Below are 22,937 nucleotides of genomic sequence, written 5' to 3'. Positions count from 1 at the left end.
AGCTCGTCTCTTTGGGATTTATTGGCTCTTGAACTTTCGGTCACCCTGGCGTTAAATAGCAGGCCGAATTTTTTCGCTCAGTTTTTACACACTGCTCTATATTATTGAGAATCAAAAATAGCTGGAACAATAAGGTTTTTTTGTAGATTAGTGTTGCCTAATGAGTGAGTTGCGTGAATCTAATATTGCTAGTCTATACTCTTGCGTTTGGCATTGATACGAATCCCAGACTCAGGTGCGCGTAATATGGACTCGCATTCGCGATATGGACGCAGCTTTTCTGGGGGTGGCAACAATGCTGGTGGTAGCGGAGGGGGCGGGGGCAACAATAGCGGCAACCAATACAGACGCCAATATAGCCGCTCCCGTTCACGCTCACGGTAAGCAATGCGAAAAACTCGTATTCTATAAATATATCAAAAAATTAGCATTTACTGCAATCACATTTTGTGCGATTCCCATTTAAACCCAATTTACAACAGCGAGCGAAGTCGGGAACAGGCTGGCTATAGACGCCGCAATTCACGTTCCCGCAGTCGGGAACGCTCGTCGCAGCATCATTATCGCAATGCGGGCAGCGCCGACAAGGATTTGTATCGTGACTTGATTAATGACGACTACAATGAAGAGCGTGGCGGTAGCAGCTACAATAGCAACTACAACAACAGTTCGCGCAGCAATAACAATTACCATCATCGCCGTGACGATAGCAGTGAGCGTGATCGCGATCGTGAGCGGGATCGTGAACGTGATCGCGACCGTGATCGCGAACGTGATCGTGAACGGGAACGGGATCGAGATCAGCGCTGGAAGCATTATGATCGAGAGCCACGGGAACGCAATTCGGACTTTGACAGAGGCAGCGAACGCAGGTGAGTTTAAAAAGACTGCAACTAACAAGCTGCAGCTGCTCTTGATTGGCCTATTTGATTTTAATTACTTCTCGGATTATATTGCAGTCGCGACTATCGCTCTCATAACAATGGCAATGGCAACAACGCCTTGGTCAGCACGAATCGGGATCGCGATAGACGCTACTCCTCCGATGAGGAAAGCTATGATAGCGACGAGAGCGACGACAGTCAATATCGACGCAACAATGTGCGAACAAGCAACGAGGCTTTGAATCAGATCATCATCTTTGGCCTAAAGAAGCACATCACCGAGGCGGATGTAAGTACAAAATTAAATGTTGATATTATGCGTAGATACAAACTACGTTAAGTAAAGACACAAACCATTGCTTATCGAAGACGTACACCAATTGTTAACATTTATTTCAAATTTTAATAATATCTTAATTAATGATTCGTTTATTTCTTGTGCTGCTTACAGATTATGGGCGCTCTGATTCAGGTGAACATGGAGCCATCTTCGATACGATTGATCAGGAAACGACCAACAGGTGGGTTGCAATATCGAATAGATTTTTAATTCTTAGCAAAGAAAAGTTTTACCATATCTAGTGTGTAAAATACGCGACGTAAGTATTTATCTTGTCCAAAAAGACGGGAAAAGTTGGCACCAGCAACCAAATACCAAATTGAATATACAATTGTACTTGGCCACACGAGATCAGTAAATGAAATTATAAACAACAAAGACAACACCAATCAAACAATACCCAAAATGTTACAAAAATATTAAACAAAACTACATTTTTTGACAAAAACATTTTGTATCTGCTTCTATCTAAAATTTAGGTGCATCACGCGGTTTCGCATTTGTCGAGTTTAATACCGTTGAGGAAGCAACTCGTTGGATGGAATTAACTCAGGTATCCCAACCAAGAAACGAACCAAGCTAAAAGAAATATCAAACTCGGCAATAATACTTTGCGAAATGTGTGCTTCAAGTTCAGTTTGCTGTCCCAGTCGAAGATATGTCTTTCCTTTTCAATTTGTTGTCTGTACAAAATTTGTTGCAGTTTATTAATGAGGTTGTTTGCTGAACTTGAGGCAAACATTTCAATTGATTGGAGCACCAACTAAACAGCGACAACAACAACAACAACGAGAACAGCAACAACAAAAAACATCGCGTTAACAGACACAGAAGCAACCCGGTGACTGTGTATTCTGTGCAACATGTGGAAAACCCCAAAAGAACAGTCACTAATCGTCGATTATTCTTGGTTTCTTTTTTTTACGCAGGGCAATCTGAAGTTGGGCGATCAACGCGTCTTCCTGCAGTATAGCCACAAACGCATCACCGACTGGCATTGCATTAAGGTCTGCTTACTATATTTAATTGTAATAGATCCCTAATTAAACAATTCTTTCAATACTTTATAGTGTGGCGTGTACAACTTCAAGCGACGCTTCTCCTGTTTCATGTGCATGGCATCGCGTGCGGAGAGCGAGAGCATTTATACCGGTGGCGGCGAAGGCATCGATGAAGTTAGCCCCATTCTTACAAAAAGTATACAAAAAAAAAAAAAAAACAACAACTTCTCTAAGCCAACAATTTCGTTATATCAAATGGAACAAATTTTAATTGCAACGCATTCCCACAACTCACTTCCCATTCATTCCCAATGCAGAGATCATGCTGCGCAATCTGGATGCGCTTACCACCGAGGAGAGCGTGCTCACTGCCCTGCAGAAAGTGTTGCCCAAGCTGGCCAAAACCATTAGCAAGGTGCTCATAAGTCGCGATGCGCTCACACAAACCTCGCGCGGCTTTTGTTATCTGGAGTTCGAGACGCTTGTCGACTCGATGGATGTGCACAACGCTTTAACTGCGCTAGAGACGCCACTGCGTATTGATGAGCGCGATGGTGAGTTGATTCTGCAATTAAATATGAGCTCTAAATAATTGTTATTTGACTTCTAGTGTGCATCAGCTATTGCAATGACGCGGAGAGCAATCAAGCGGTCTCAAAGGATGCACAAGATGCCACAGGACAAAACAGCATGCACGGTGCTTTGGCTGCTGTGCCGCCCTCCGATGCTGGTGGAGAATATACGCTGGCTGATGTGCCACGCCTCGCCGAATACAGCGCCTCATTGTATGCCTCAACGCCAGCGGAGCACGCACATTACGTGCAGTATTATACCGACTATTATGTGGCCGAAATTAAGAAAGGAGGTCAGCTTGGAGGCGGCGGAACTGGTGAAGCTCAGGTAACAGAAGCCAATTCGGGTGCAGCGGTCGCATTGTCTGCCATTCAACGTAAGCAGAAAAAGATGAATAGCATTGAAACGACAGCCACAGCAGCAGCTTCAGCTGCAGCTCAGGCAGCAGCCGCTGTTAAGGCAAGCTTTGCGGCACAGACTGTGGTTGCTCCCAGGGGCAATGATGGCAAGACTTATCGTAAGTAATTGTAGAATTTTAAAAAAATTGCATGTTAGTTATTGGAGTTAAGTATGATGTTTGTGAGCCGTTGTAATTCAATTGTTATCAACTGGAAACTAATGTTTATTTCTTCATCCCTTAGCCACTCCCGATGTAAGTCGCTACCAGTACGACGAGACCTCTGGCTACTACTATGATCCTAGCACGGGCTTGTACTACGATGCGCATTCGCAGTACTATTACAACAACGAGACAGGCGCCTATTTGTATTGGGATCAACGACGCAGCACCTACATACTGGCCACGCCAGCATCAACGCAGGCAGCGCTGCAGGAGACGCTGGCACAAGAGGCGGCGGCAGCTGCTGCGGAACAGAAGGAGGAGGATAAGAAGGATAAGAAAGACAACAGCAACAAGCATGACAAAGTCAAGGTGGCCAAGAAGATTGTCAAGGACATGGAGAAGTGGGCCAAGCAATTGAATCAGAAAAAAGACTACACTGTGGTGGCCACACCGCAGCCAATTCTGCCGGGTCGTGGTGATCCAAGCAACGAGGCACCGAGCACTTCTCGTGCGGCAGCGGGTGGCGCCTATGCTGATGTTGGATTCTCGATACTTGAAAAGAAGGAGCGGGGAAAGCTCAGTGATTATGTGCCACAACCAACGCCCATTAACAAGCTGGTGAATGCTTATGGCGGTGGCTCCGACTCCGAAGAGGATAACAGCGGCAGTGTTGCGGCAGCAGGAGGAGGAGGAGGAGGAGCTGGCGGCGGCACTGTCGATGAAATGGACTATGTAGACTTTCAGAAGCTGACGTGTCTGCTGTGCAAACGTGCCTTTCAATCTCATGACATACTGCAGAAGCATTTAAAGATGTCGAACCTGCACAAGGAGAATCTAGCCAAGCTGAATGTAGCGGGCAGCACCGCGAGCGCCAGCAATGAAGATGCAGGGGGCGCAGGACTATCGTAAGTGTAACTCTAAAACATTAAGAATTCTATAAACAGCTGTGCTTAATCTTTACAGCTACCGTGATCGAGCCAAGGAACGTCGCCTGAAGTATGGCGAGGGTGATCCGCCGCCACCAAATCGCAGTCGCGAGCGCTTCGAGCATGAGATCAAGAATCTGCAGACACGCCAGAAGGATGGCGGCGGAACAGCGCCTGCTATGCCCATCAGCTCCAACAATGTAGGCAATCGATTGCTGCAGAAAATGGGCTGGTCTGAGGGTCAGGGTCTGGGCCGAAAGAATCAAGGACGCACACAAATTATCGAGGTGAAAGACACAATTCAAAATCAATATCCAATCAATTCACTCATTTATCTTGTATTTTAGGCCGAGGCACGCTCCAATAACATTGGATTGGGCAACAAGAGTGGCACATTGGCGCCTGGCGATGATTACAAAACATACATTAAGAAGATGATGAAGTCTCGCTATGAAAACGCCTAAATGTTGTTTATTTATTAATTGTACATTTCCTTAATTATTCGATTTGTAATTGCAAACGCATTGTTTGTTGTTTACCTCAGCTCTCACAATTTTACATATGTTTATTTAAAAAACATGCCCATCATGAAAATAGCTTAAATACAAGTAGTAATATAAAAGTCAATTTTTCATTTTAATTAAAATTTTAGATACTTGTTCAATTTGTTGTGGAAAATGCAATCGATATTTTATTGTATTGAATTTGCGCGCCTCATTCTGCAACAGCTGCATCACGGCTGCCAGGGCTACACTGTGATTACAGCTGTTATATTGAATGCACGCTTTTGTTGCTTGTCGAGTGTGGTCACACTGAAGTGCGGCAAGTTGTTTACGTTTTTCGCACACGTGCTGACGCATCTATTAGTAATATTATCGTTCTTTAAGATTATTAAACGTATTTAATAAGTGAACAAGTATTAATCCAATGAGTTCCAGCAAAATCCCACCGCTCACCTACAAAGTGGTGGCCGAATGCAGCGTTTCTAAAGCGCGCGCCGGTCTCATGACGTTGAGGTAAATTATAGCACCTCACAAAAATGATTTCGGTTAATTTGTGAAATTCTTAACAGGCACAGCGAGGTGCGCACTCCAGTATTTATGCCCGTGGGCACGCAGGGCACCCTCAAGGGCATACTGCCCGATCAGTTGATTGAGCTCGATTGTCAAATCCTACTCGGCAACACTTATCATTTGGGACTTCGACCGGGCATCGAGACGCTACAAAAAGCAGGAGGGTTACACAATTTTATGGGCTGGCCACGCGCAATACTCACGGATTCGGGTGGCTTTCAGATGGTCTCGCTGCTGCAGCTCGCGGAAATCGATGAGCGTGGCGTCAACTTTCGTTCGCCCTTTGATCAAAGTGAATGTATGTTAACGCCCGAGCATTCGATGCAAATTCAGAATGCCATTGGAGCGGACATCATGATGCAGCTGGACGATGTCGTGAAGACCACAACAACGGGGCCACGTGTCGAGGAGGCTATGGAACGCACTATTCGCTGGGTAGACCGTTGTATCTCAGCTCACGCCCGCAACGATGACCAATCGCTGTTTCCCATTGTCCAGGGAGGATTGGATATTCCTCTCAGAGAGCGATGTGTATTTGCTTTGATGGAGCGCCAGGTGCGCGGCTTTGCTGTGGGCGGCTTGAGTGGCGGCGAGAGCAAACATGACTTTTGGCGCATGGTTGATGTGTGCACCGATCATCTGCCCAAAGAGAAGCCACGTTACCTGATGGGTGTGGGCTTTGCAGCCGATCTTGTGGTCTGCGTCGCCCTCGGAATCGATATGTTTGACTGCGTCTTTCCCACACGCACAGCTCGCTTTGGTTGCGCCTTGGTAGATGGTGGACAGTTGAATCTGAAACAGCAGAAGTATAAAAATGACATGACGCCCATTGATGTTGATTGTGGTTGCAACACCTGCAAGCGTTACACCCGCTCCTATCTGCATCACATTGCCACCAATGAGAACGTCTCCTGTTCGTTACTTAGCATCCACAACGTTGCTTTTCAGCTGCGTCTGATGAACTCCATGCGGGAAGCGATCCAACGGGATGAGTTTCCGCAGTTTGTACGCGATTTCATGGACAGACATTTTGTAGGCGAACCGATTCCCACTTGGATACGTGAAGCGTTGGCAGCTGTCAACATTGAACTGCCCGAGGATGCAGTGCAGCCAACAGAGGAGCAGGAGAAGCGGACGGAAAAGAGCAGATGATTCTAGTAGCTACTAAATAATAATTCCTTTCAATTTATATTTATTGACTTGATAATTACACAATAACTGTAATTCAAATATCTAATTGGAACTGAAGTCAAATAGTAAGAGGATGCAGTGCAGCAAGCAGTGGAACACACAAAGCATGCTTGCAATCGTATTTGAAGAAAATTTCAATAGGATAATGCAGTACAGCAAGCAGAACAACACGCGAGTCATCTTGCATGGAAGCATGCAGTTCAGAAAGCAGTGTAAGACGCCAATGATTGAAGTAGTCACAATATTATTGACTTGGCGATTACGCAAGAAATGTTCTTTAATTATTTAAAGTTATTGAAAGGGTATTCAAGTGTCGCTTTGCTGCTTTGAGCTTTCACAAAGCTTTGTGCTGCTCACCTATGGGAAAAAGCTTGACTGCCATGACGCATGCAAGAGACCATCAAAAACCGCTTGAAGATCAATTCGTTTTTCGTCTTGTACTTTATTTTCGCTTTCCAACCATTTACACCTATGTACACACATGTTTAGCTATTAACAGGTATATGTGTATATGTGCAGAATGCGTCTCCAACAACAGCAACGTGTGGTTTACGGTGCTTTGCTCTCTTTGGCGCTCTCTTTGGCGCTTTTACACACGTCAGACAGAGACACAGAGATCAGCAGACAGCAAGCATTTGACAGCATTGGCGGCTAGACGGGCGATTGTCGACTGAATGGCCATTCAGTGAGTCTCAAAGCGTCGTCGTCGTCGTTGCTTGTCGGTGATCGCTCGAACGTTGAACGTTTGTCGTTGTGTTTGCCTGTTGCGCTCTAGCGGTTTTTTGTCTACGCATTTTACGGTATAATATTTTGAGTGACTGTTAAGTTTTCTTTTTGATATAATCGCGCAAATTATAAATAAAAACAGATTGATAATTTGAAACCGACAACCAATTGTAAGATATTGCTAATATTATTGTTATTAAATTTATAGCTTACACAAATAAAATAAAGAAATGCTCATCATAAATCACAACAACAATTTGCAAGTGCGTGCGTGAGTGAGTAAGCGATAGTGAGTGAGTGAGTGAATTGTTGTTGCTGCTACTGCTGCTGCTGGAGTTGTTAGTGTGCGTGCGCGTGTGTGAGTGTGTGTGTGGAGCTTAACGTGCGCTACGTTCTGCCTGTTGCCAAATGTGGTCAAAGCAAAATAACAAAAATACGTGAATGCATACATACATATGCATGAGTAAACATACACACACACTCGCATATTCACAGGCAGCGACAACTGTGCATTGAAAAGTGCTTTTTATGGCTTGAAATCTTGCGATTTGCTGTTCCTTGGCACTGCAGCAATTCTCTTTGGACTATTGACCATACACACTTAATACACACAAGCGTCCATTGAATTGAATTAGAGGATCACAATGAGTATGTAAACAGCCCTCTCAATTCCCTTTTTAAAATGATGTAGAAAATAATTCCATAACCCAGAAATCATCTGCAAATTAGGTAAAAGAAAATCCAAGAATTTTCCTATGCATAGGGGAATATTTTCACGTTTGATTTTTCTTTCTTTTATTTATATTTATATTTTCGCTAGCCATCGTTTTGGCTTTTGGTTTTTCGGTTGGTTTTGTGCCTGTGTTTTTGATTTTTCATGGTTTCATTTCTTTAAATAAGTTTTATTTTTAGCATTTTCAGTTATTTTTGTGTGTGTTATTTTTTTCTCACCAAGTTTTTGCCGTTTTGCTCTGCTTGATTATTTTCGAATATTCTTGGCGATTCTTTGGAATATACACTTGGTAAACACACACATGCTTACATACTTTTTGTTTATGTGTGTGTGAACAGATTTGTGGGAGATTTTTGTGTGTGAAAGCTGTAGTACAGGGTGTTGTATGTTGTGTGTGTGCTAAAGCACCCTGTGGAGTTTGCAGGTGATCGGCATCAATTGGAATGTTTCCCAATAAGATTCGAAATTACGTATTTCACTTTCCATTTAACTCTTTTTTGCTTTGTGTTGCTTCGCATTCGTCATTTCCTTCGATCACACTTCTTATTACAAAAGCAATGCAAGCGTAAACAGTGCTTAAGAAATCAAAATGAAATAAAGATTGTTGGCCTCCAAATAACAAAGTCGAAGTCGAATAAGCGAATTTTCAAGTGCGTGTGTCTGTGTGAGTGTTGGGGTGGGAGACAATAAAAACAAATGGCAAATGGAGAAAGAGAGAGACTCGACATGCCGCCGCCACAGTGAGTGCTAATCATAATCGTAATCACTCACATATACACACGCACACACATCACGCACACTACATGCAATACATATGCAAACTGTCAATCTTTACCGTTAGCAGTCTATCGTTTCTGCAGCTCTTATTTGTATTTTTAAATTATGACACACAAAAAAAGCCTCGCGGTTCTTGCTCTCTCTGTCTCTTTGGAATAAAACGAAATTGCGAGAGAGCGACGTCGCTCTCAACTCTTTAAACAGCTGCTGAGTGGGCGGGCATGGCCTCTGTGTTGATGTCGTCGTTGTTGTTGTTTGGGGGTCTTAAAATTCGCCACACTTGATTCAAATGAGCCGCAAAACACAGCTCGTCATAAATGAAAGAGACAGCTACACTTGTTGTTGTTGTGGCTGGCAATTGTGGTGCTGGAAAGAGGAGGAGGGGTAATATAAGGAAATACACTTTAGCGCTTTTGTTGTGTTGTATTCTTTTCCTGCTCTTATTGTAATTGATTAATTACAAATTTGTTTGCGCGATTTTCGTGTTGTCACGTTTGCGTTTTACAAGTGTTAAAAATATAACACGTTTTTGTTGGCGACTCATCCCTCATACCCCCACTTCCCCTCGCTTTAGTCGAGGAAGTGCTGATAAATGAGCGCTGGAACTTCCTTAAAAGTGAACAAATAAAAAGTACAGTGCTCGACCAACAGGTTCCCTTTATGACATGTGTAAACAAATGCATGAATATAAATTACAAGTGTTGCAAGCAGTGCAAGAAAGCAGTGAATGTTGACATTGCCAGGGCTGCAGTTCAGTGCAATGCAATTGTGTTTATGTTTATTTAATAGATAGGAAAATGTGTGTGCACTAAATTGTTGATAAATTATGAGGCATATAGTTGCTAATTGAAATTATATAATTTGGCTGCAATTGTTATCTCATTTTATTGAGCAATAACACATTTAAAACAAAAACAATGCTCGCAACAATATTATTCCATTGGCAGTAAAAAAACATGATGAAACAAGTTCTCATCATCGTATGCAAATTTTGTGCGAAGACTAACTTTGAATATATTTATATTCATTTGTTCATATGTGTGTGTTTCCCATATGTTTGCTGTATTTTGTTTTAATAGTTATTCTATGCAAATTGGTTTAAAACACACACAACGTTTATGACTTCAAATACAATGTGAAACTATCAACGGAAATTCAATTTTAGCAAGGCATTTCAATGCTATGCAATGCATTAAATTTGTGCAAAAACTTAATAGAAATTGTGAATGGCAAGTGCACAACAAGTTGTGAGCATTTATTTTTGGTGAAGTGAATAAACGGGAGCAATGCCACTCCGGGATGTGATTCATCCTCAAAATTCGACTAGCACATGTTTTCTCCAAAAATATTTGACTAAATTGCGTTTGCGTAGCGGCATGTGGGAGTCTCCAGTCTCCACAGTGGAGACAAAAAGACAAAGAGAGCGAGAGATAGAGAAGAGAAGGACAGACAGGTAAACGCCACTAAAAAGCATTTGCGCTGAATCATTTTGTCTATTTTCATAGCGGATTTGCGGCTTAGAAACACCTACAAATCAGCATTCTGGAATCGATCGTTGTTGCTGTGTATTTGTATTTTTGGCGATTCCAGTCTCTTTGCCTAAATGTTAGCTGTTGTTTATTTTGGCTACTTTTTTGAAAAAGCATTTTGCGCTAAAGTGTGGGTGAATAAACTTCATGCTGCTTGACTTTTTGCCTAATTTTAAATAAACAGCAAAAAATGAGCAAAAAGTACAAAATAAATAACCAACAACAGAAATAACAAATAAAATGTGGTTGTCAATGAATGAGATTCTTGTTGACTTTGAATCGGAGAGCGAGAGCGAGAGTGAATGAAGTCGCTTTATGCCCTCATCACAACTCGAATCGAATCGCCAGTTGGTCAACATAACTGACAACAAACTGACAACCCAAAAAATAATAAGAAAATAAAAAAAAAGGTTTACCAACCTTGAAAACTGGAAAGTGAAGTTGCTTCAAGATGCTTAAATCATACATTATATTGTGAGCTATGCTGCGATTGAGATGCCAAGCGAAGTGTCTGAAGTATATCTTGATATCATTCGTCATTCCAATGACCATCAATCGTGACATTTGAACATTTGAAAATGCCTAATACATAATCTCAGAGATTATTAGCTATCAAAGACTGACAGTCTGCAAATATTTGCAGTTGCATTACCAAAAGTGCTCTCTATAATATCTGCTCTAAAAATAGAATTTTATATTTATTTAGTTTTTATAAGTTTTATCTTTCACATTTAAATAATATTTTATGCACATTCTTTGATCTTTTTTTGAGGTTTTGTAGCAATGTTAAAAGGATTTTTATATCAACACTGAATATGTCGGTAATAAATCATGATTTTTACGTTTAATCATAAATCAAACAACAATTTAACACGCATTTTTATATATTTCGCATACCCTGTACTTAAGAGAAATGCATGCGAAATTGGGAATTTAGATTTCCTTATGTCCTACATTTGGTGAAATTGTAAGGTAGCTTGAAGGATATTGCACTGCTTGCAATGCTGCAAACCACTACATATACTTGATGTTTCTTACTAGAGTATTTGCTAGTCGAGTGCTTTGTGGAGTTTACCTTTCATTTTTGCCAAACAAAATCCCTGGCATATGAGTTCAGCTCCAGTTGCGCATTTTGTTGCAAATTTATGAGCAAAGAGGCGTTGTGTGCGATCATAAAAACTGTTGGATAAAAGTAAAGCGCGACATGATAAATCAAGTTCAATTCAATTAGAGCGCATGGGGCGCCATAATTTAACGATGGCCTCATAACCTACGACAATTTATTAATTTTAGCATCAGATATACACACACTGACACAGCTAGAAATTGAAATTGAAATTTCATATATGCTAAAATGGCAAAAATCGACACTAAAAACATAAAATGCAATTCGATAATAATATGTATAAAATAATGGAAAATATATCGCTGCTATAAATGTACAATATACATATGTATATGCATATGGAATTGCCATAAATTGTTAAACAAATGTTATATTGTAATCAATAAGTAACGTTCTCTGTGTGTGTGTGTGTTAATAATTTATGCGCCAGCGTCGCCCGCCTACACAGCGAAACATGTTGTAAATGTCAACTGATGAGGGTGGGGAATATTCATTCTTATATTATTGTATATTGTATATTGTATATTGTATATTGTATATATTGAATATACGAGTTCTCTCGCAACAACAGCAGCATGAATTTATTTGCAGCTTACACTCATTATTTTGGCACGAACAAACGCGAATCTTGTTAATAATTCAATAACAAAAACACCGAACGAAACGTGCGCGAAAATTTCAATTAAATTGTCGAAAGCAAAATCAAAACTTTTTTATCGTAAAAATTTATTGTGTCGCTTACATGTCTTGGATTTACCCTCTATGGATATTAAGCTGCGCTTTTGTTTATTAAAATAAAGTATTTAAAACTATTTTATTTGAAATATGATTTATTTTCTTTGCCAAAGCCTTTAAATTTGAAGCAGCTTTTACTGCGTTAAATGTTTAGAATATAAAGATTTATTCAAAGAACTAAAGCCATTAAGTTAAAAATAGTATTTGCAGAAAAAGAGCCATAAATAAATGTAGAGCAATATCGCAATTGAAACGTCACTTTACAGCCAAAATCCATACAGGGTATTCAGAGCAGAAACTGTGGAAGAAAAAAAAAAAGACATCTATTCACCTTGCGTAATAATTTTCAAGAATTATTTTTGGCCGCACGCAACGCTGAGCAGAGTTTTTATATGCTCGTCTCGTCACCAAAATGAAAAGGAGGAAAACAAATAAATAGAAGCAAATTCGCCAGAACCGAAATGTGTGGAAAAATTATATATTTATGAGCAATGGCCTTGCTGTGCGAACCAAACCGATTCGAACCGAAGCGAACCAAAGCAGCAAAGCAAAGTGAGAACTAAAAACTTAAACGCCTACAAAAGGCGGCGCCCATAAATGTGGCACACATTTGGCACGATCGATTGAGCGATCGATAGATAGATCAGTCATTATATATGCATATCGCTGCAATGTCTGGAATGGCGTTGATTCGCATCAATCGGCAAATTGACAGTGAGTCCCCCATGAGACACATTCGAATCAATTTTTCGAATTCATTTTGGATTTGGATTTGGATTCAAGGCAGGCGAATTGGCAGCAGATATTTGTTGTTGTCACAAGCAACAAGTTTTTATTTGTTGCAACAAAAAACAACAAAATATTATATTCCAAGATGAAATCAGTTAAACTCAAGGCAAGAAATTGCATTGAGAATGGCGTTGACATGTTGAATGTTAATGAATTTGACATGGGAATTGCATTAATTTCAACTTGAACTTGTCTAAGGGCAATTGAGAGATCAACTCTTTTAACGTTTGCCTAGTTAAGCTGTTTAGTGAAGCTAATTTCGACTCTTGTTAATTAGTCATTTAACTATACAAATTTAGCTAATTGAGATCAAGTTTCCTACGCTTTGAAATTATTGTTTATCTGTGTCGAAAATCGAATTTCAAGTGGTATTTTGATTGTCTTTAATTAAAATAGTTCTATGCTTGCTCGCCTAGTTTTGATTTAATTAATTAAGTGTAGTTGCTTTCCTGAATTTGAGATGAGAAATGCGGCATGATTATTGTGGTTAACAATTACATTATTCTCAATTCCAAGCTTGATTAACTTTTCAACAAATGAAATGTCTTACTCTCAGTTTTTGTTGCTAAAAACCGCAACTGCTCGAATAATATATAAATCAAATCAGGAACAGTTCAGATTACATTGTCAGTTTAGATTCGAGATGCCCATCAGCTGTTAATTCTATAAAATTTCGATGCTATGATCTGATGTTGTCAGTGCTTAATAGAGACATTCATAAATGTCATCGTCAATTCAAATTTGAAATTCTTGCGCGCGTTTTTTTCTTGAACTCAATTGGACTTTCTCGGCTATTTGTTAAGGTCAATGTGAATTGGCTAGCGTACAAATTTCATAAATAGATGCCATACATTGATATATGTATGTGCTTATAGATTGTTGAATATAGTTGAACTTATCTGTAAATTGTTGAAAGAGTTTCCCGGCGCTTGTGTTTTGCCAGCTGTGTGAATGAGTGTGGAACTGTTTATTTGTGAAATGCTGAACGAAAAAATAAATAATATTTAATTCTATTTGTATTTGTATTTGCATACGCAAATATTTAATTTAAATGTTGTGTTCATAAATATATGTACGTATACTGTTTAGCTATATATCCCGTACTTGTACTCAACGTACAAGTCAAAATTTCCAATGTGATCTCGTTTGGTTTCGTTTCGTTTCGGGTCGTTTTGCGTTTCTCTCGAGTGCTAAATTTAACAAATCGCGTGGGTCGCATTCGTTTGTTCGGCATTGAGCATGGCCAAGGCGACATGTTGACTATCATCATCATCTCAAAGACTAATACTTATTTTCAATCGTTTATTTCGACAGAAAACAGAAAAAACAGCAAACAAAACCCACAAACTACAAAATGTATGTGCCATTATAGATAAAAAGCAGGAAATTCGTTATTGGAGCAGCAGTATCATAGTCACTAAGTCACGCCTGGAGCCAGTACCATTGATGCATAATATATGGACTTGAGCCAAATGAAATATACAACACATATGCTATTGTAAGTATTTCTAATGTAACATAATTCTTTGCTGGAATTAATTCCTTTGCTTATTGCAGATCTTGAGAGCAGCATTCGAGACGCAGTCACTTTGAGCACCAACTTAAAACCTAAGGAAACCTAAAAGCACACTTCATACACACACACACACACAGAATATGGGCAAAGATTATTATAAGACTTTAGGCATAGCCAAAACTGCCACCGACGATGAGATTAAGAAGGCCTACAGAAAACTGGCGCTACGTTACCATCCGGACAAGAATAAAGCCGCAAATGCTGAGGAGAAATTCAAAGAGGTCGCCGAAGCGTACGAAGTGCTCTCGGATAAGAGCAAACGCGAGGTGTACGACAAATACGGCGAGGATGGACTGAAGAGTGGCGGTAAGTAGATGCATATATTAACAATTATTAGCAAGCTTTATTAATGTATTTCATTTGTTGATAGGCACTCGGAATGGCGGCGGCAGCAACAATACATTTACATATCAGTTCCATGGAGATCCTCGGGCCACATTCACACAGTTCTTTGGCAACAGCAATCCGTTTGCCTCGTTCTTTGACATGGGCGACAATTTGTTTGATAAGAATGTCTTTGATTTGGATACCGAACCCGATTTCTTCTCATCGCCATTTGGTGGTCTCGGCTCTCGGCATGGCTTAGGCAGCGCCTTCAGGTAGTTTTTTTTGTATACACTACGATTTGAAATAACATTTTGCTAAACTATCGTAGGCCCTCTTTCAGATCACACTCCTTCAATGTGCACACGCCGTTCAAGAAGGAACAGAAACAGGATCCACCCGTTGAGCATGATCTCTATGTGACGCTGGAGGAGATCTATCATGGCTGTGTTAAGAAAATGAAAATCTCACGTCGTGTCGTCCATCCCGATGGTACATCCAAAAAGGAGGATAAAGTACTACAGATATCGATCAAACCCGGCTGGAAATCGGGCACCAAAGTCACGTTCCAAAAGGAGGGCGATCAGGCGCCTGGCAAAATACCAGCGGATATTGTGTTCATCATTCGGGACAAGCCACATGCCATGTTCAAGCGAGAGGGCAGCGATTTGCGCTATACGGCGAGATTAACGCTCAAGCAGGTGAGTTTTGGGGGAGTAGAGTAAAATAAGTATTAAGAGTGGAGAGCTATAAGGAAGAGAATAGAATAAAGGAAAATTATTTTCGATGGTATTTAAAGTAACTGAAAGTTATCAAGCTTTAGGAAAGAAAAAAGAAACGATGAAATCTTAAATCTTTTGTAAAACAAGTAAGAAAGCTATAGACGAATGTGCTTTCAAAATAGTGCGGTTTATATTTGAAATATACCAAATTAATTACCGCAAGAATACTAATAATATAGTAGAGCCTTTTTTTTTAGGTATATTGATACAGAACTACATTCAAAATATGCCATAGAATGCCAAGTTTACCATACAAATTTCATTTCAGGAATCATAAAGTCTATAGTTATTATTTGATGTACCAAAAATGTCCTGCAGATTCAAAGTTATAATACCCTTCTACTCTATTGGTAGAGGGTATAATTATAGAAATATGTAAAATACATGTTGGGTGAGAAAACATCTTTAGTTTTTCCTTCTTACACTTACTGCAATTAGTTTAATTATAACTTAATTTCATATTTGACTTTCTCTTATCTCTTCCACCTATTTTTATATCTCTTCATTGATACTTTACTGCACCTTTTATGAGTCTGTTTTGACTTTATTGTAACTGCAGTTCCTGCTGTGCCTTAATAATGTTGTAAAGCAACACTAAATGCTATTAATATGCAATTTTATTGCACTCCATGATTGTATTCGTCCCTTAAAGTGTCATTTAGTTGCGCTGTCAGAATGTTGTGCTGTGATCAACATTGAGGATAAACGACTTGGATTGGGCTGGGTTCTCACAGTATGGCGCCCAATTAAAGTCTGGTCAGCGCCTAAATCAAATTATAATGAAATCAGCGTTATGGTTATGGCAAATTTACCATATACGCAGCCAGCTGGCGAGACAAGACAACGACGAACGTTGTCAGAGCTGAGATATGGCTGGCAAATTTGGTCAACATGGTCAAGTTTCAATTAAGCGTCAGTGAAGCATTCACAGCAGTTGGTCGGGCAATCGGGCCTACACACACATACTTATACACAGAGTTAGCTCAGGTAACTTGGTAGGCAGTTCATGACGCTGAGGTGTTAAAGTATTTCACAGCAAACTGCGTTAAAATTTCCGAGGCGATTGACGATTGACTCGCATATGGCGAACGTACCAAAAAATTCATTTTTTAATGACCACAACTAACATACAACGAGCAAAGCAAGCAAAGAATTAAATAATAGAGAAACATGGCGCATAACATGTCGAGTGGAGTGTAGTCATGTTAAAATTGTTAATTGCATTAACTAGATTAAATAGTTGCTAGCTACATTTTGACATTTTTAACATTTTATTGCTTGTTAGTGCGACAAATTTAGTAAATATTTTTGGGGTCTCAGTCGTGCCGCCCAGTTTGGCCACCGTTTTCGCATTTTCGCATTTTCCATCGTACAAACGTCTGTCTATTCTATAAATTATGAATGCAATTTTGGTTGACTCTCTGATTTAGCTAAAAGTGTCATGTTGTTGCTTCTATTTAGAAATATTTGACACGGTTTTTTCACTGACTCGTGATAATTATGATGCCTTGCGGAATTTGGCAATATATCTATATCTTGCATATATAGTATTATATTATATACGAGTAGAATACTTATGAGAATATTACATTTGTTTGTTTTTCCGTTAAAAAAGGAAATTTTTGTCATGTGAAATGATTGATTTTCTTTTTGATTTTCGCGTCGAATTCTAAACAGTGGGATTTCTAAAAAGGTTAGATTTAGAGAACAAAATTATGAATTATCTTTATCATATATATAGAACATATATTTTTTATAGTACTGTTAATTTAGCTTCTTAACAACATCCAACTCATTTTCTAATTCCACAAATTATTCTATATTTAATTATGTGCTTATCCGTTAAAAAAGAAAATGTTTGTCTTGCGAAATGATTAATTTTCTTTTTGATTTTAGCGTGGAATTTTGAGTATATAGTGGGTATTCTAAAAAGGATAGATTTATAGAACAGAACTATGTTTTCTTTTTGATATGGACTGTTATTTTATTTATCTTAAAATTTAGAATATATTTCTTTTTGTAGAATTGCTAATTTATTTAGATTCTCTTTAACATCTAAGACGCTCATCGTTTTCTAATTCAAAAATTCTCCTACACTCATTAGAGATACGTTTTCTTCTTATATTTTGTACAAGAAAATAAATTAAGCACGATTTTAAAGCGATTTTAGCATTCGCCTCAATTTGAATGTTGTTTGTTCGCTTAGCAAACTGCCCATAAAGCAATTAAAGCACCATATAAGTACTTCACATAATTGGTCGCAAACATTTTTGAATTTGTTGCTGTCGCTGTTTGGCTTTTGGCGGCTGTGCATTAAATTTAATATTTGCCATAAATTACATCATCGCCAGCGATTACGATAAAAAAAGAGCGAGACTCAACTCGTATATCGTATAGAACTCTGAAATAATTTTCAAGTATTTGGCTGTTGTTGTCGCAAATGAAATGGGATCATTAAAATATTGATGCACTGATGGCACTGACCTACTACAATAATAATGATTGAAATAATGGATATAGAGCTATAGTTAGATATGTAGATATGTATATAGTTGTGAATTTTAGATGGAATGCAAATGCCAACAGCTCAATGTTGACGCTTTCGAGTGTCTGCGTCAGAATTTGTGAATGCAGCTCCCTAAATTGATGAATGCCAAACAATTGAACGTTGGTTATATTGGGTTGATGTTGTTGTATTTGTATTGGTTGTCGATGTCTATATCTATATGGCAGGGCAAGTCTATGGCATGATTGTGTAACTACTGATGGACGCCAGACGCCACAAATTGTGCTCAGTTGTTCTTGTTGCTGTTGTCCGTCTGTCATTGCGCTATTGTCATTCATTTTGTTTTTTTGGGTTGGCGTTTTTAGCGAGAGACTCGAAAGCAGAATGAGTTCGAGTCTATTTCGACTGCAGCGAATTGGTTGCTCAATACAAAAGCGTTCGATTCGGTTTCGTTTGCATTTTGATGACAGTCGTCAGTCGTCCTTCACATTGTCAAAAACTTCGCTAAAAAAAAAAAAAAAAAATGAAAAACACTACACAGAAAATGCTTTATGACATGCGATTGAATGTCGTTGATTTGCTTGTTTTTTTTTGTCAAACACTTTTTGTCTATGCATTTTATTTTATCTTTTTCCAAGCGTCATTTTCTAGCGTCGCAACTGCAAATTCTGTGTGTGTGTGTGGAAAAGTGAAAAGTTTTTGCTGTTTGCAGTTTCACAACATTAATGAAACAAGCTACTATTAAAGCTACGATATGATGGTTAAGTTTGCTTAAATTTACCAATCAATCATTTCGTTATATGTTAGGAAATCGTTTTTTTATTTAGAGTATTTTAATGTCGAACACTTTTCATTTTAATCTATTTATTTTTACACATTTTGCTATTTAAAAATTTGTTTACGGCTCAGCAGCGTTTTCATTTTCATTTCAAACATGTTGAATGAATGAAATATTAATGAGCCAATATTTAGAATTTTTTCTTTGAGCGTAACTCATGCGTTTAATGTGACTTGAAACAATTTGCGCGCAACTAAATTTAGATTTCAAATTATTAAAAATATACACATATAGAAATATGTTGTATAAATATTATAGAAATATTATACTATAATATATTATAGTATATTTTATAGAATTATGCATTCAAATTCATGCTATTAACAGCTAAAATAAATAAAAGATTTCCTTATTGTTTCTTTAGGCTTTACAAGCTTTCAAGCTGCCTTTTTTGGCTAAAGATTTGTGACTATCCCTTCAGAGCTGCCCTCCAGCTGATCCAGTTATAGTTGTTGTTGTTGTTGCTTTGGTTGTTGTTTCTCTTATGTGACCGAATCGCAATTCGCATTTGTATTCCCTGAGTTCTCGTTTTGTTGGTTTTTATGCGCCTCAGCTTCCGTAAAAGGTAGCAAAGTATTTAAGCGTTTTTCTGTTACACATTTTTGTAGTTGTTTATTTTGATTTACTTTACCCTCCTCTTCGTTTTCATACATATATATATGTATATATTTTTTTTGCGTTGCTTTACGACAACATTTCCAACATTTCCATTAAAAAATATCAATGCTGGCGGCAACGTCGTCATCATCGACAGTTTTTGTTTTACTCTTTGTGTTTGTTGTAATTTCTTGCTGCTGCTGTTGTTGTTGTTGTCGCCGTCGTCATCAGTTTATGTTGTCATCGCTTTAAATTCACCACTCGGCGAACACACATGGCACATATATTTAAATATTCATAAGGTGTGCACTTTGCTTTTGTCGCAATTTATTTATGTTCTTTATTGGGTGGGGCGGCGATTCGCACTACAATTCACATGCTTTATGTTATGCTGTGGGCGACCGACCAATGATCGGAAGTAGGCTATCGTCGTATCAAATCACAGACTGATAGATAAAGACACACAGTGCCCGCAGTAAATACGTGTACCAGTCAGCATGACGAATCGTTATATTCATTATAGTTATCATTTATTACTAAACTTTGAAGAATTTATGCAAATTTAAACTCATTTTTCGTTTGTTTAAGATTATCCAATTTGTTTTTTACTTTCTTTTAATGAGCTTAAATAAATGTAAAATTAGTTGAAAGCTTTGAAAACCTTATTATTGTTTGTTCTTTTATTTAACGAGCTTTTGTCAATTTGAAAAGTTCATGTGCTTTTCATGACGAATCGTTACATTAATATTGCTAAATATTTATTACTAAACATTGAAGAATTTATGGAAAGTTAAATTTGTTTTTATTTGTTTTGGATAATTTTGTTTAGTTTCACATTCTTCTGATGAACTTTTACAATTTAAAAGTAGTTGAAAGCTTTGAAAAGCTCATTTGTCGTATCCATTAATCAATTTAGTTAATTCTATTGGAACTGTTTGTACTTTTATTTAATCAGCTGTAGTTAATTTAATAGTACATGAAAGCCATGACGAATCATATTAATATTGGTAAACATTTGTCACCAAACAGTGAAGAATTTATGTTAAGTTAAACTTGTTTTTATTTGTTTAGATTGTTTAATTTGTCTTTTCTTTTGTTTTGTTGAATTTTAGTCGATCTGAAAGTAGTTGAAAGCTATTAAAAGATCGTTTGTGACTTCAATTACTCAACTATTGTTAATTCAATTCTATTGGGATTGTTTTTAAAGAATAATTAGAGTTGATTTACATTAATTTTACTTTTTCTTTCTGAGCTTTTATAAATTGATAAGTAGTTGAAGGAATCTGAAAAGCTTTTTCATACCATCAAATAATTCATGGTTGTCAATTATATTCTATTCATTTTATGTTAACTATCATTTAATGAACTTTTTACATTTTCGAAAGTAGTTGAATGCTTTGAAAGCTCTCATTAGCTGTCCAGTCCTTTCTTTTTAAGGTATTAAATATTTTATGTACCATTCTATTTCCTTTAAAACTGTTCTTAAGGCTGTTCTAACATCTGTGTCTCAAAGTTTACTTTGACTCTGATAAACAATTAATAAATAACGTATTGTTAAACTAGCCGTTTATCATGGCTAATCAAAAAACTTTTTGGCTTCAATTACGGGCAAGTTTTGCGTTAACTAATTGAGTTTGCGACATTAATGTCTCGAGATGGAGTTGAATGCAGACAGACTAAGGCAAATCATGATTGATGGCTATCTTTAGCAGGCCAATTAAACAAATCGAATGTCCAGTCGGGCAAATGAAATCGGTTGCCTCTAAAAGGCCGAACAGATAGGACAACTGTGGATTTTGGACAGAACAAATAAAGGGAGAAACAGAAAAAGAGAAAAAGAAAAAAAAAGAGAAAGAGAGAGAGAGAGATGTCAACAAGATGTTTAAACACGAATTAGGCACATAAAAAGCATAAAAAGGATTTATGCAAGACACAAAGCAAACAATAAGAAGACGATAAACGAACTGGGGAGGCTGGGCGACATGTTGCGACATGTGGATATGCGGATATATCGGGGGGTGTGGCAAGTAGCAAGTGGCAACTATGAACATAAACAGGATTACCCAAAAAGATTGATAGACTCTCAGTTAAATCCCCATGTGCGTTTGTTTGTCCAACTTCTTTCTTTCGTTCTTCCTTTTTTTCGTTAGGGAGCAACAACAATTTACAGGATATTGAGTTGTTTTTCTAGGGGGGAGTGAGAGAGGGCGAGAGTATTTGGTATTTGTTTTGGCCATTTGATTGATAAGCCAAGCATTTTATTTATTTATTTATTGATTCGCTTCAATCTGACATGTTTGTTTATTTTTAGGCACTGTGCGGCGTTGTCTTCCAAGTTCCTACAATGTCCGGCGACAAACTGCGGATCAGCACCATGCAGGAGATCATCAAGCCGAACACTGTGAAACGCATCCAGGGCTACGGTCTGCCCTTCCCCAAGGATACCACGCGCAAGGGCGATCTCCTGGTGGCCTTCGACATCCAATTTCCCGAGAAACTAACTGCCGCACAAAAGGAGGTGCTCCGAGACATGTTATGAACGTTATGACGAGGAGATGACGATGACCCAGATGCAGATGCAACAACGACAGCGACTCACTCACCCATTACTCAGCTAAACAACAAAACACACTCAGTCTTCAATGAATATTTAGTTAGTCATACTACTAAAATCACTACGCTATTCGTTATTCACAACTCATTCGCAAAACTATTTGAGTAACTGGATACTGTGTATTGTATTGTAACATAACATCCATTGTGTCATCATCATCATCAACATCATTTTGAAAGTTATTCTTCGATAAGCAGCAGCAGCAGCAGGCGCATTTCGTTTTGTGTTCAAAATTATTTTGTGCTTATTTTACAGGAATTGTATTGTATTGTCTAATTTTGCTCATTCACCATCCACTTCTCCACCCCTTACCCAATCCCTCGCCCCCTGTCCCGCCATGAAGTTGCAATAATACATAGTTCGTGCATATGTTGACCATAGTTATTATATCGTATAATTCTTAATTTATTTGTCTAAATTAAAGCTACGTATAATAAAAACACACAACAAACATTTGTGAAAAAACAAGCGAATTCATAAGGAATACGTGTATTTTTATTTTCTATTTTTTGTATTGATAAGATCATTTAAGCAACAGCATTTTAAATGATTTTTTTTTATAGAATGGTATACCATATGTGGAGAGTATAGATTTAAGCATAATTTATCAGCGTGCAATTTTATGTTTATAATGAAGTACTTCAACTAACTATTTATGCTCTATTAATTAATTATTTATTATTAACAAACAGCATTTTACATAAGGATTCGAATTTTTTACAAGTTATGAAAATA

At 38.1% G+C, this 22,937-nt stretch overlaps 4 protein-coding genes across 7 annotated transcripts in view; 3 read left to right on the top strand and 1 right to left on the bottom strand.

Annotated features, from left to right (window-relative positions):
* LOC117565600 (probable multidrug resistance-associated protein lethal(2)03659) overlaps window positions 1-22,937 on the bottom strand; it is a 145,985-nt gene that overhangs the window by 31,406 nt on the left and 91,642 nt on the right. The gene's annotated exons all lie outside the window — the stretch shown is intronic.
* LOC117564052 (RNA-binding protein 5-A-like) lies at window positions 29-4,903 on the top strand. 3 transcript variants are annotated; one of them, XM_034242671.2, is made up of 13 exons: window positions 33-164; window positions 236-380; window positions 483-872; window positions 960-1,173; window positions 1,336-1,405; window positions 1,704-1,777; window positions 2,154-2,231; window positions 2,295-2,421; window positions 2,543-2,779; window positions 2,836-3,315; window positions 3,440-4,265; window positions 4,324-4,573; window positions 4,634-4,903. In XM_034242671.2, the coding sequence occupies exons 1-13, from the start codon at window positions 161-163 to the stop codon at window positions 4,748-4,750; spliced, it is 3,012 nt and encodes a 1,003-aa protein (XP_034098562.1). In that variant the 5' UTR covers window positions 33-160; the 3' UTR covers window positions 4,751-4,903. The 3 variants fall into 3 exon arrangements, with proteins under 3 accessions (XP_034098563.1, XP_034098562.1, XP_034098561.1); XM_034242670.2 differs by having other exon boundaries at window positions 230-380; XM_034242672.2 differs by lacking the exons at window positions 1,704-1,777; window positions 2,543-2,779; window positions 2,836-3,315; ... (1 more) ...; window positions 4,324-4,573; window positions 4,634-4,903 and having other exon boundaries at window positions 29-164; window positions 230-380.
* On the top strand, window positions 5,108-7,446 carry LOC117564056 (queuine tRNA-ribosyltransferase catalytic subunit). Its single transcript, XM_034242677.2, has 2 exons — window positions 5,108-5,302; window positions 5,359-7,446. The coding sequence occupies exons 1-2, from the start codon at window positions 5,214-5,216 to the stop codon at window positions 6,509-6,511; spliced, it is 1,242 nt and encodes a 413-aa protein (XP_034098568.1). The 5' UTR covers window positions 5,108-5,213; the 3' UTR covers window positions 6,512-7,446.
* Window positions 7,251-22,675, top strand: LOC117564059 (dnaJ protein homolog 1). Of its 2 annotated transcripts, none has more exons than XM_034242682.2 (6): window positions 7,251-7,446; window positions 14,280-14,463; window positions 14,523-14,847; window positions 14,912-15,140; window positions 15,209-15,566; window positions 21,900-22,675. In XM_034242682.2, exons 3-6 carry the CDS (start codon window positions 14,622-14,624, stop codon window positions 22,125-22,127), a joined length of 1,041 nt encoding a protein of 346 aa, XP_034098573.1. In that variant the 5' UTR covers window positions 7,251-7,446; window positions 14,280-14,463; window positions 14,523-14,621; the 3' UTR covers window positions 22,128-22,675. The 2 variants fall into 2 exon arrangements, with proteins under 2 accessions (XP_034098573.1, XP_034098572.1); XM_034242681.2 differs by having other exon boundaries at window positions 15,197-15,566.

Source organism: Drosophila albomicans, chromosome 2L (assembly GCF_009650485.2).
Source record: "Drosophila albomicans strain 15112-1751.03 chromosome 2L, ASM965048v2, whole genome shotgun sequence".
NCBI classification, from domain to species: Eukaryota; Metazoa; Arthropoda; class Insecta; order Diptera; family Drosophilidae; genus Drosophila; species Drosophila albomicans.
Note: the sequence above shows the minus strand (reverse complement) of the source record. Positions and strands in the feature narration are given on the sequence as shown.

What these genes read in the sequence shown, in the direction of transcription:
- LOC117564052 (XM_034242670.2), top strand. An exon ending in GACAGAGGCAGCGAACGCAG is followed by an intron (nt 873 to 959) that starts GTGAGTTTAAAA and finishes ATTATATTGCAG; the next exon opens with TCGCGACTATCGCTCTCATA. An exon ending in GATCAGGAAACGACCAACAG is followed by an intron (nt 1,406 to 1,703) that starts GTGGGTTGCAAT and finishes TCTAAAATTTAG; the next exon opens with GTGCATCACGCGGTTTCGCA.
- LOC117564056 (XM_034242677.2), top strand. Translation starts at nt 5,214, where the DNA reads ATGAGTTCCAGCAAAATCCCACCGCTCACCTACAAAGTGGTGGCCGAA. An exon ending in GCCGGTCTCATGACGTTGAG is followed by an intron (nt 5,303 to 5,358) that starts GTAAATTATAGC and finishes AATTCTTAACAG; the next exon opens with GCACAGCGAGGTGCGCACTC.
- LOC117564059 (XM_034242681.2), top strand. Translation starts at nt 14,622, where the DNA reads ATGGGCAAAGATTATTATAAGACTTTAGGCATAGCCAAAACTGCCACC. An exon ending in GGCTTAGGCAGCGCCTTCAG is followed by an intron (nt 15,141 to 15,196) that starts GTAGTTTTTTTT and finishes AAACTATCGTAG; the next exon opens with GCCCTCTTTCAGATCACACT. An exon ending in CGAGATTAACGCTCAAGCAG is followed by an intron (nt 15,567 to 21,899) that starts GTGAGTTTTGGG and finishes GTTTATTTTTAG; the next exon opens with GCACTGTGCGGCGTTGTCTT.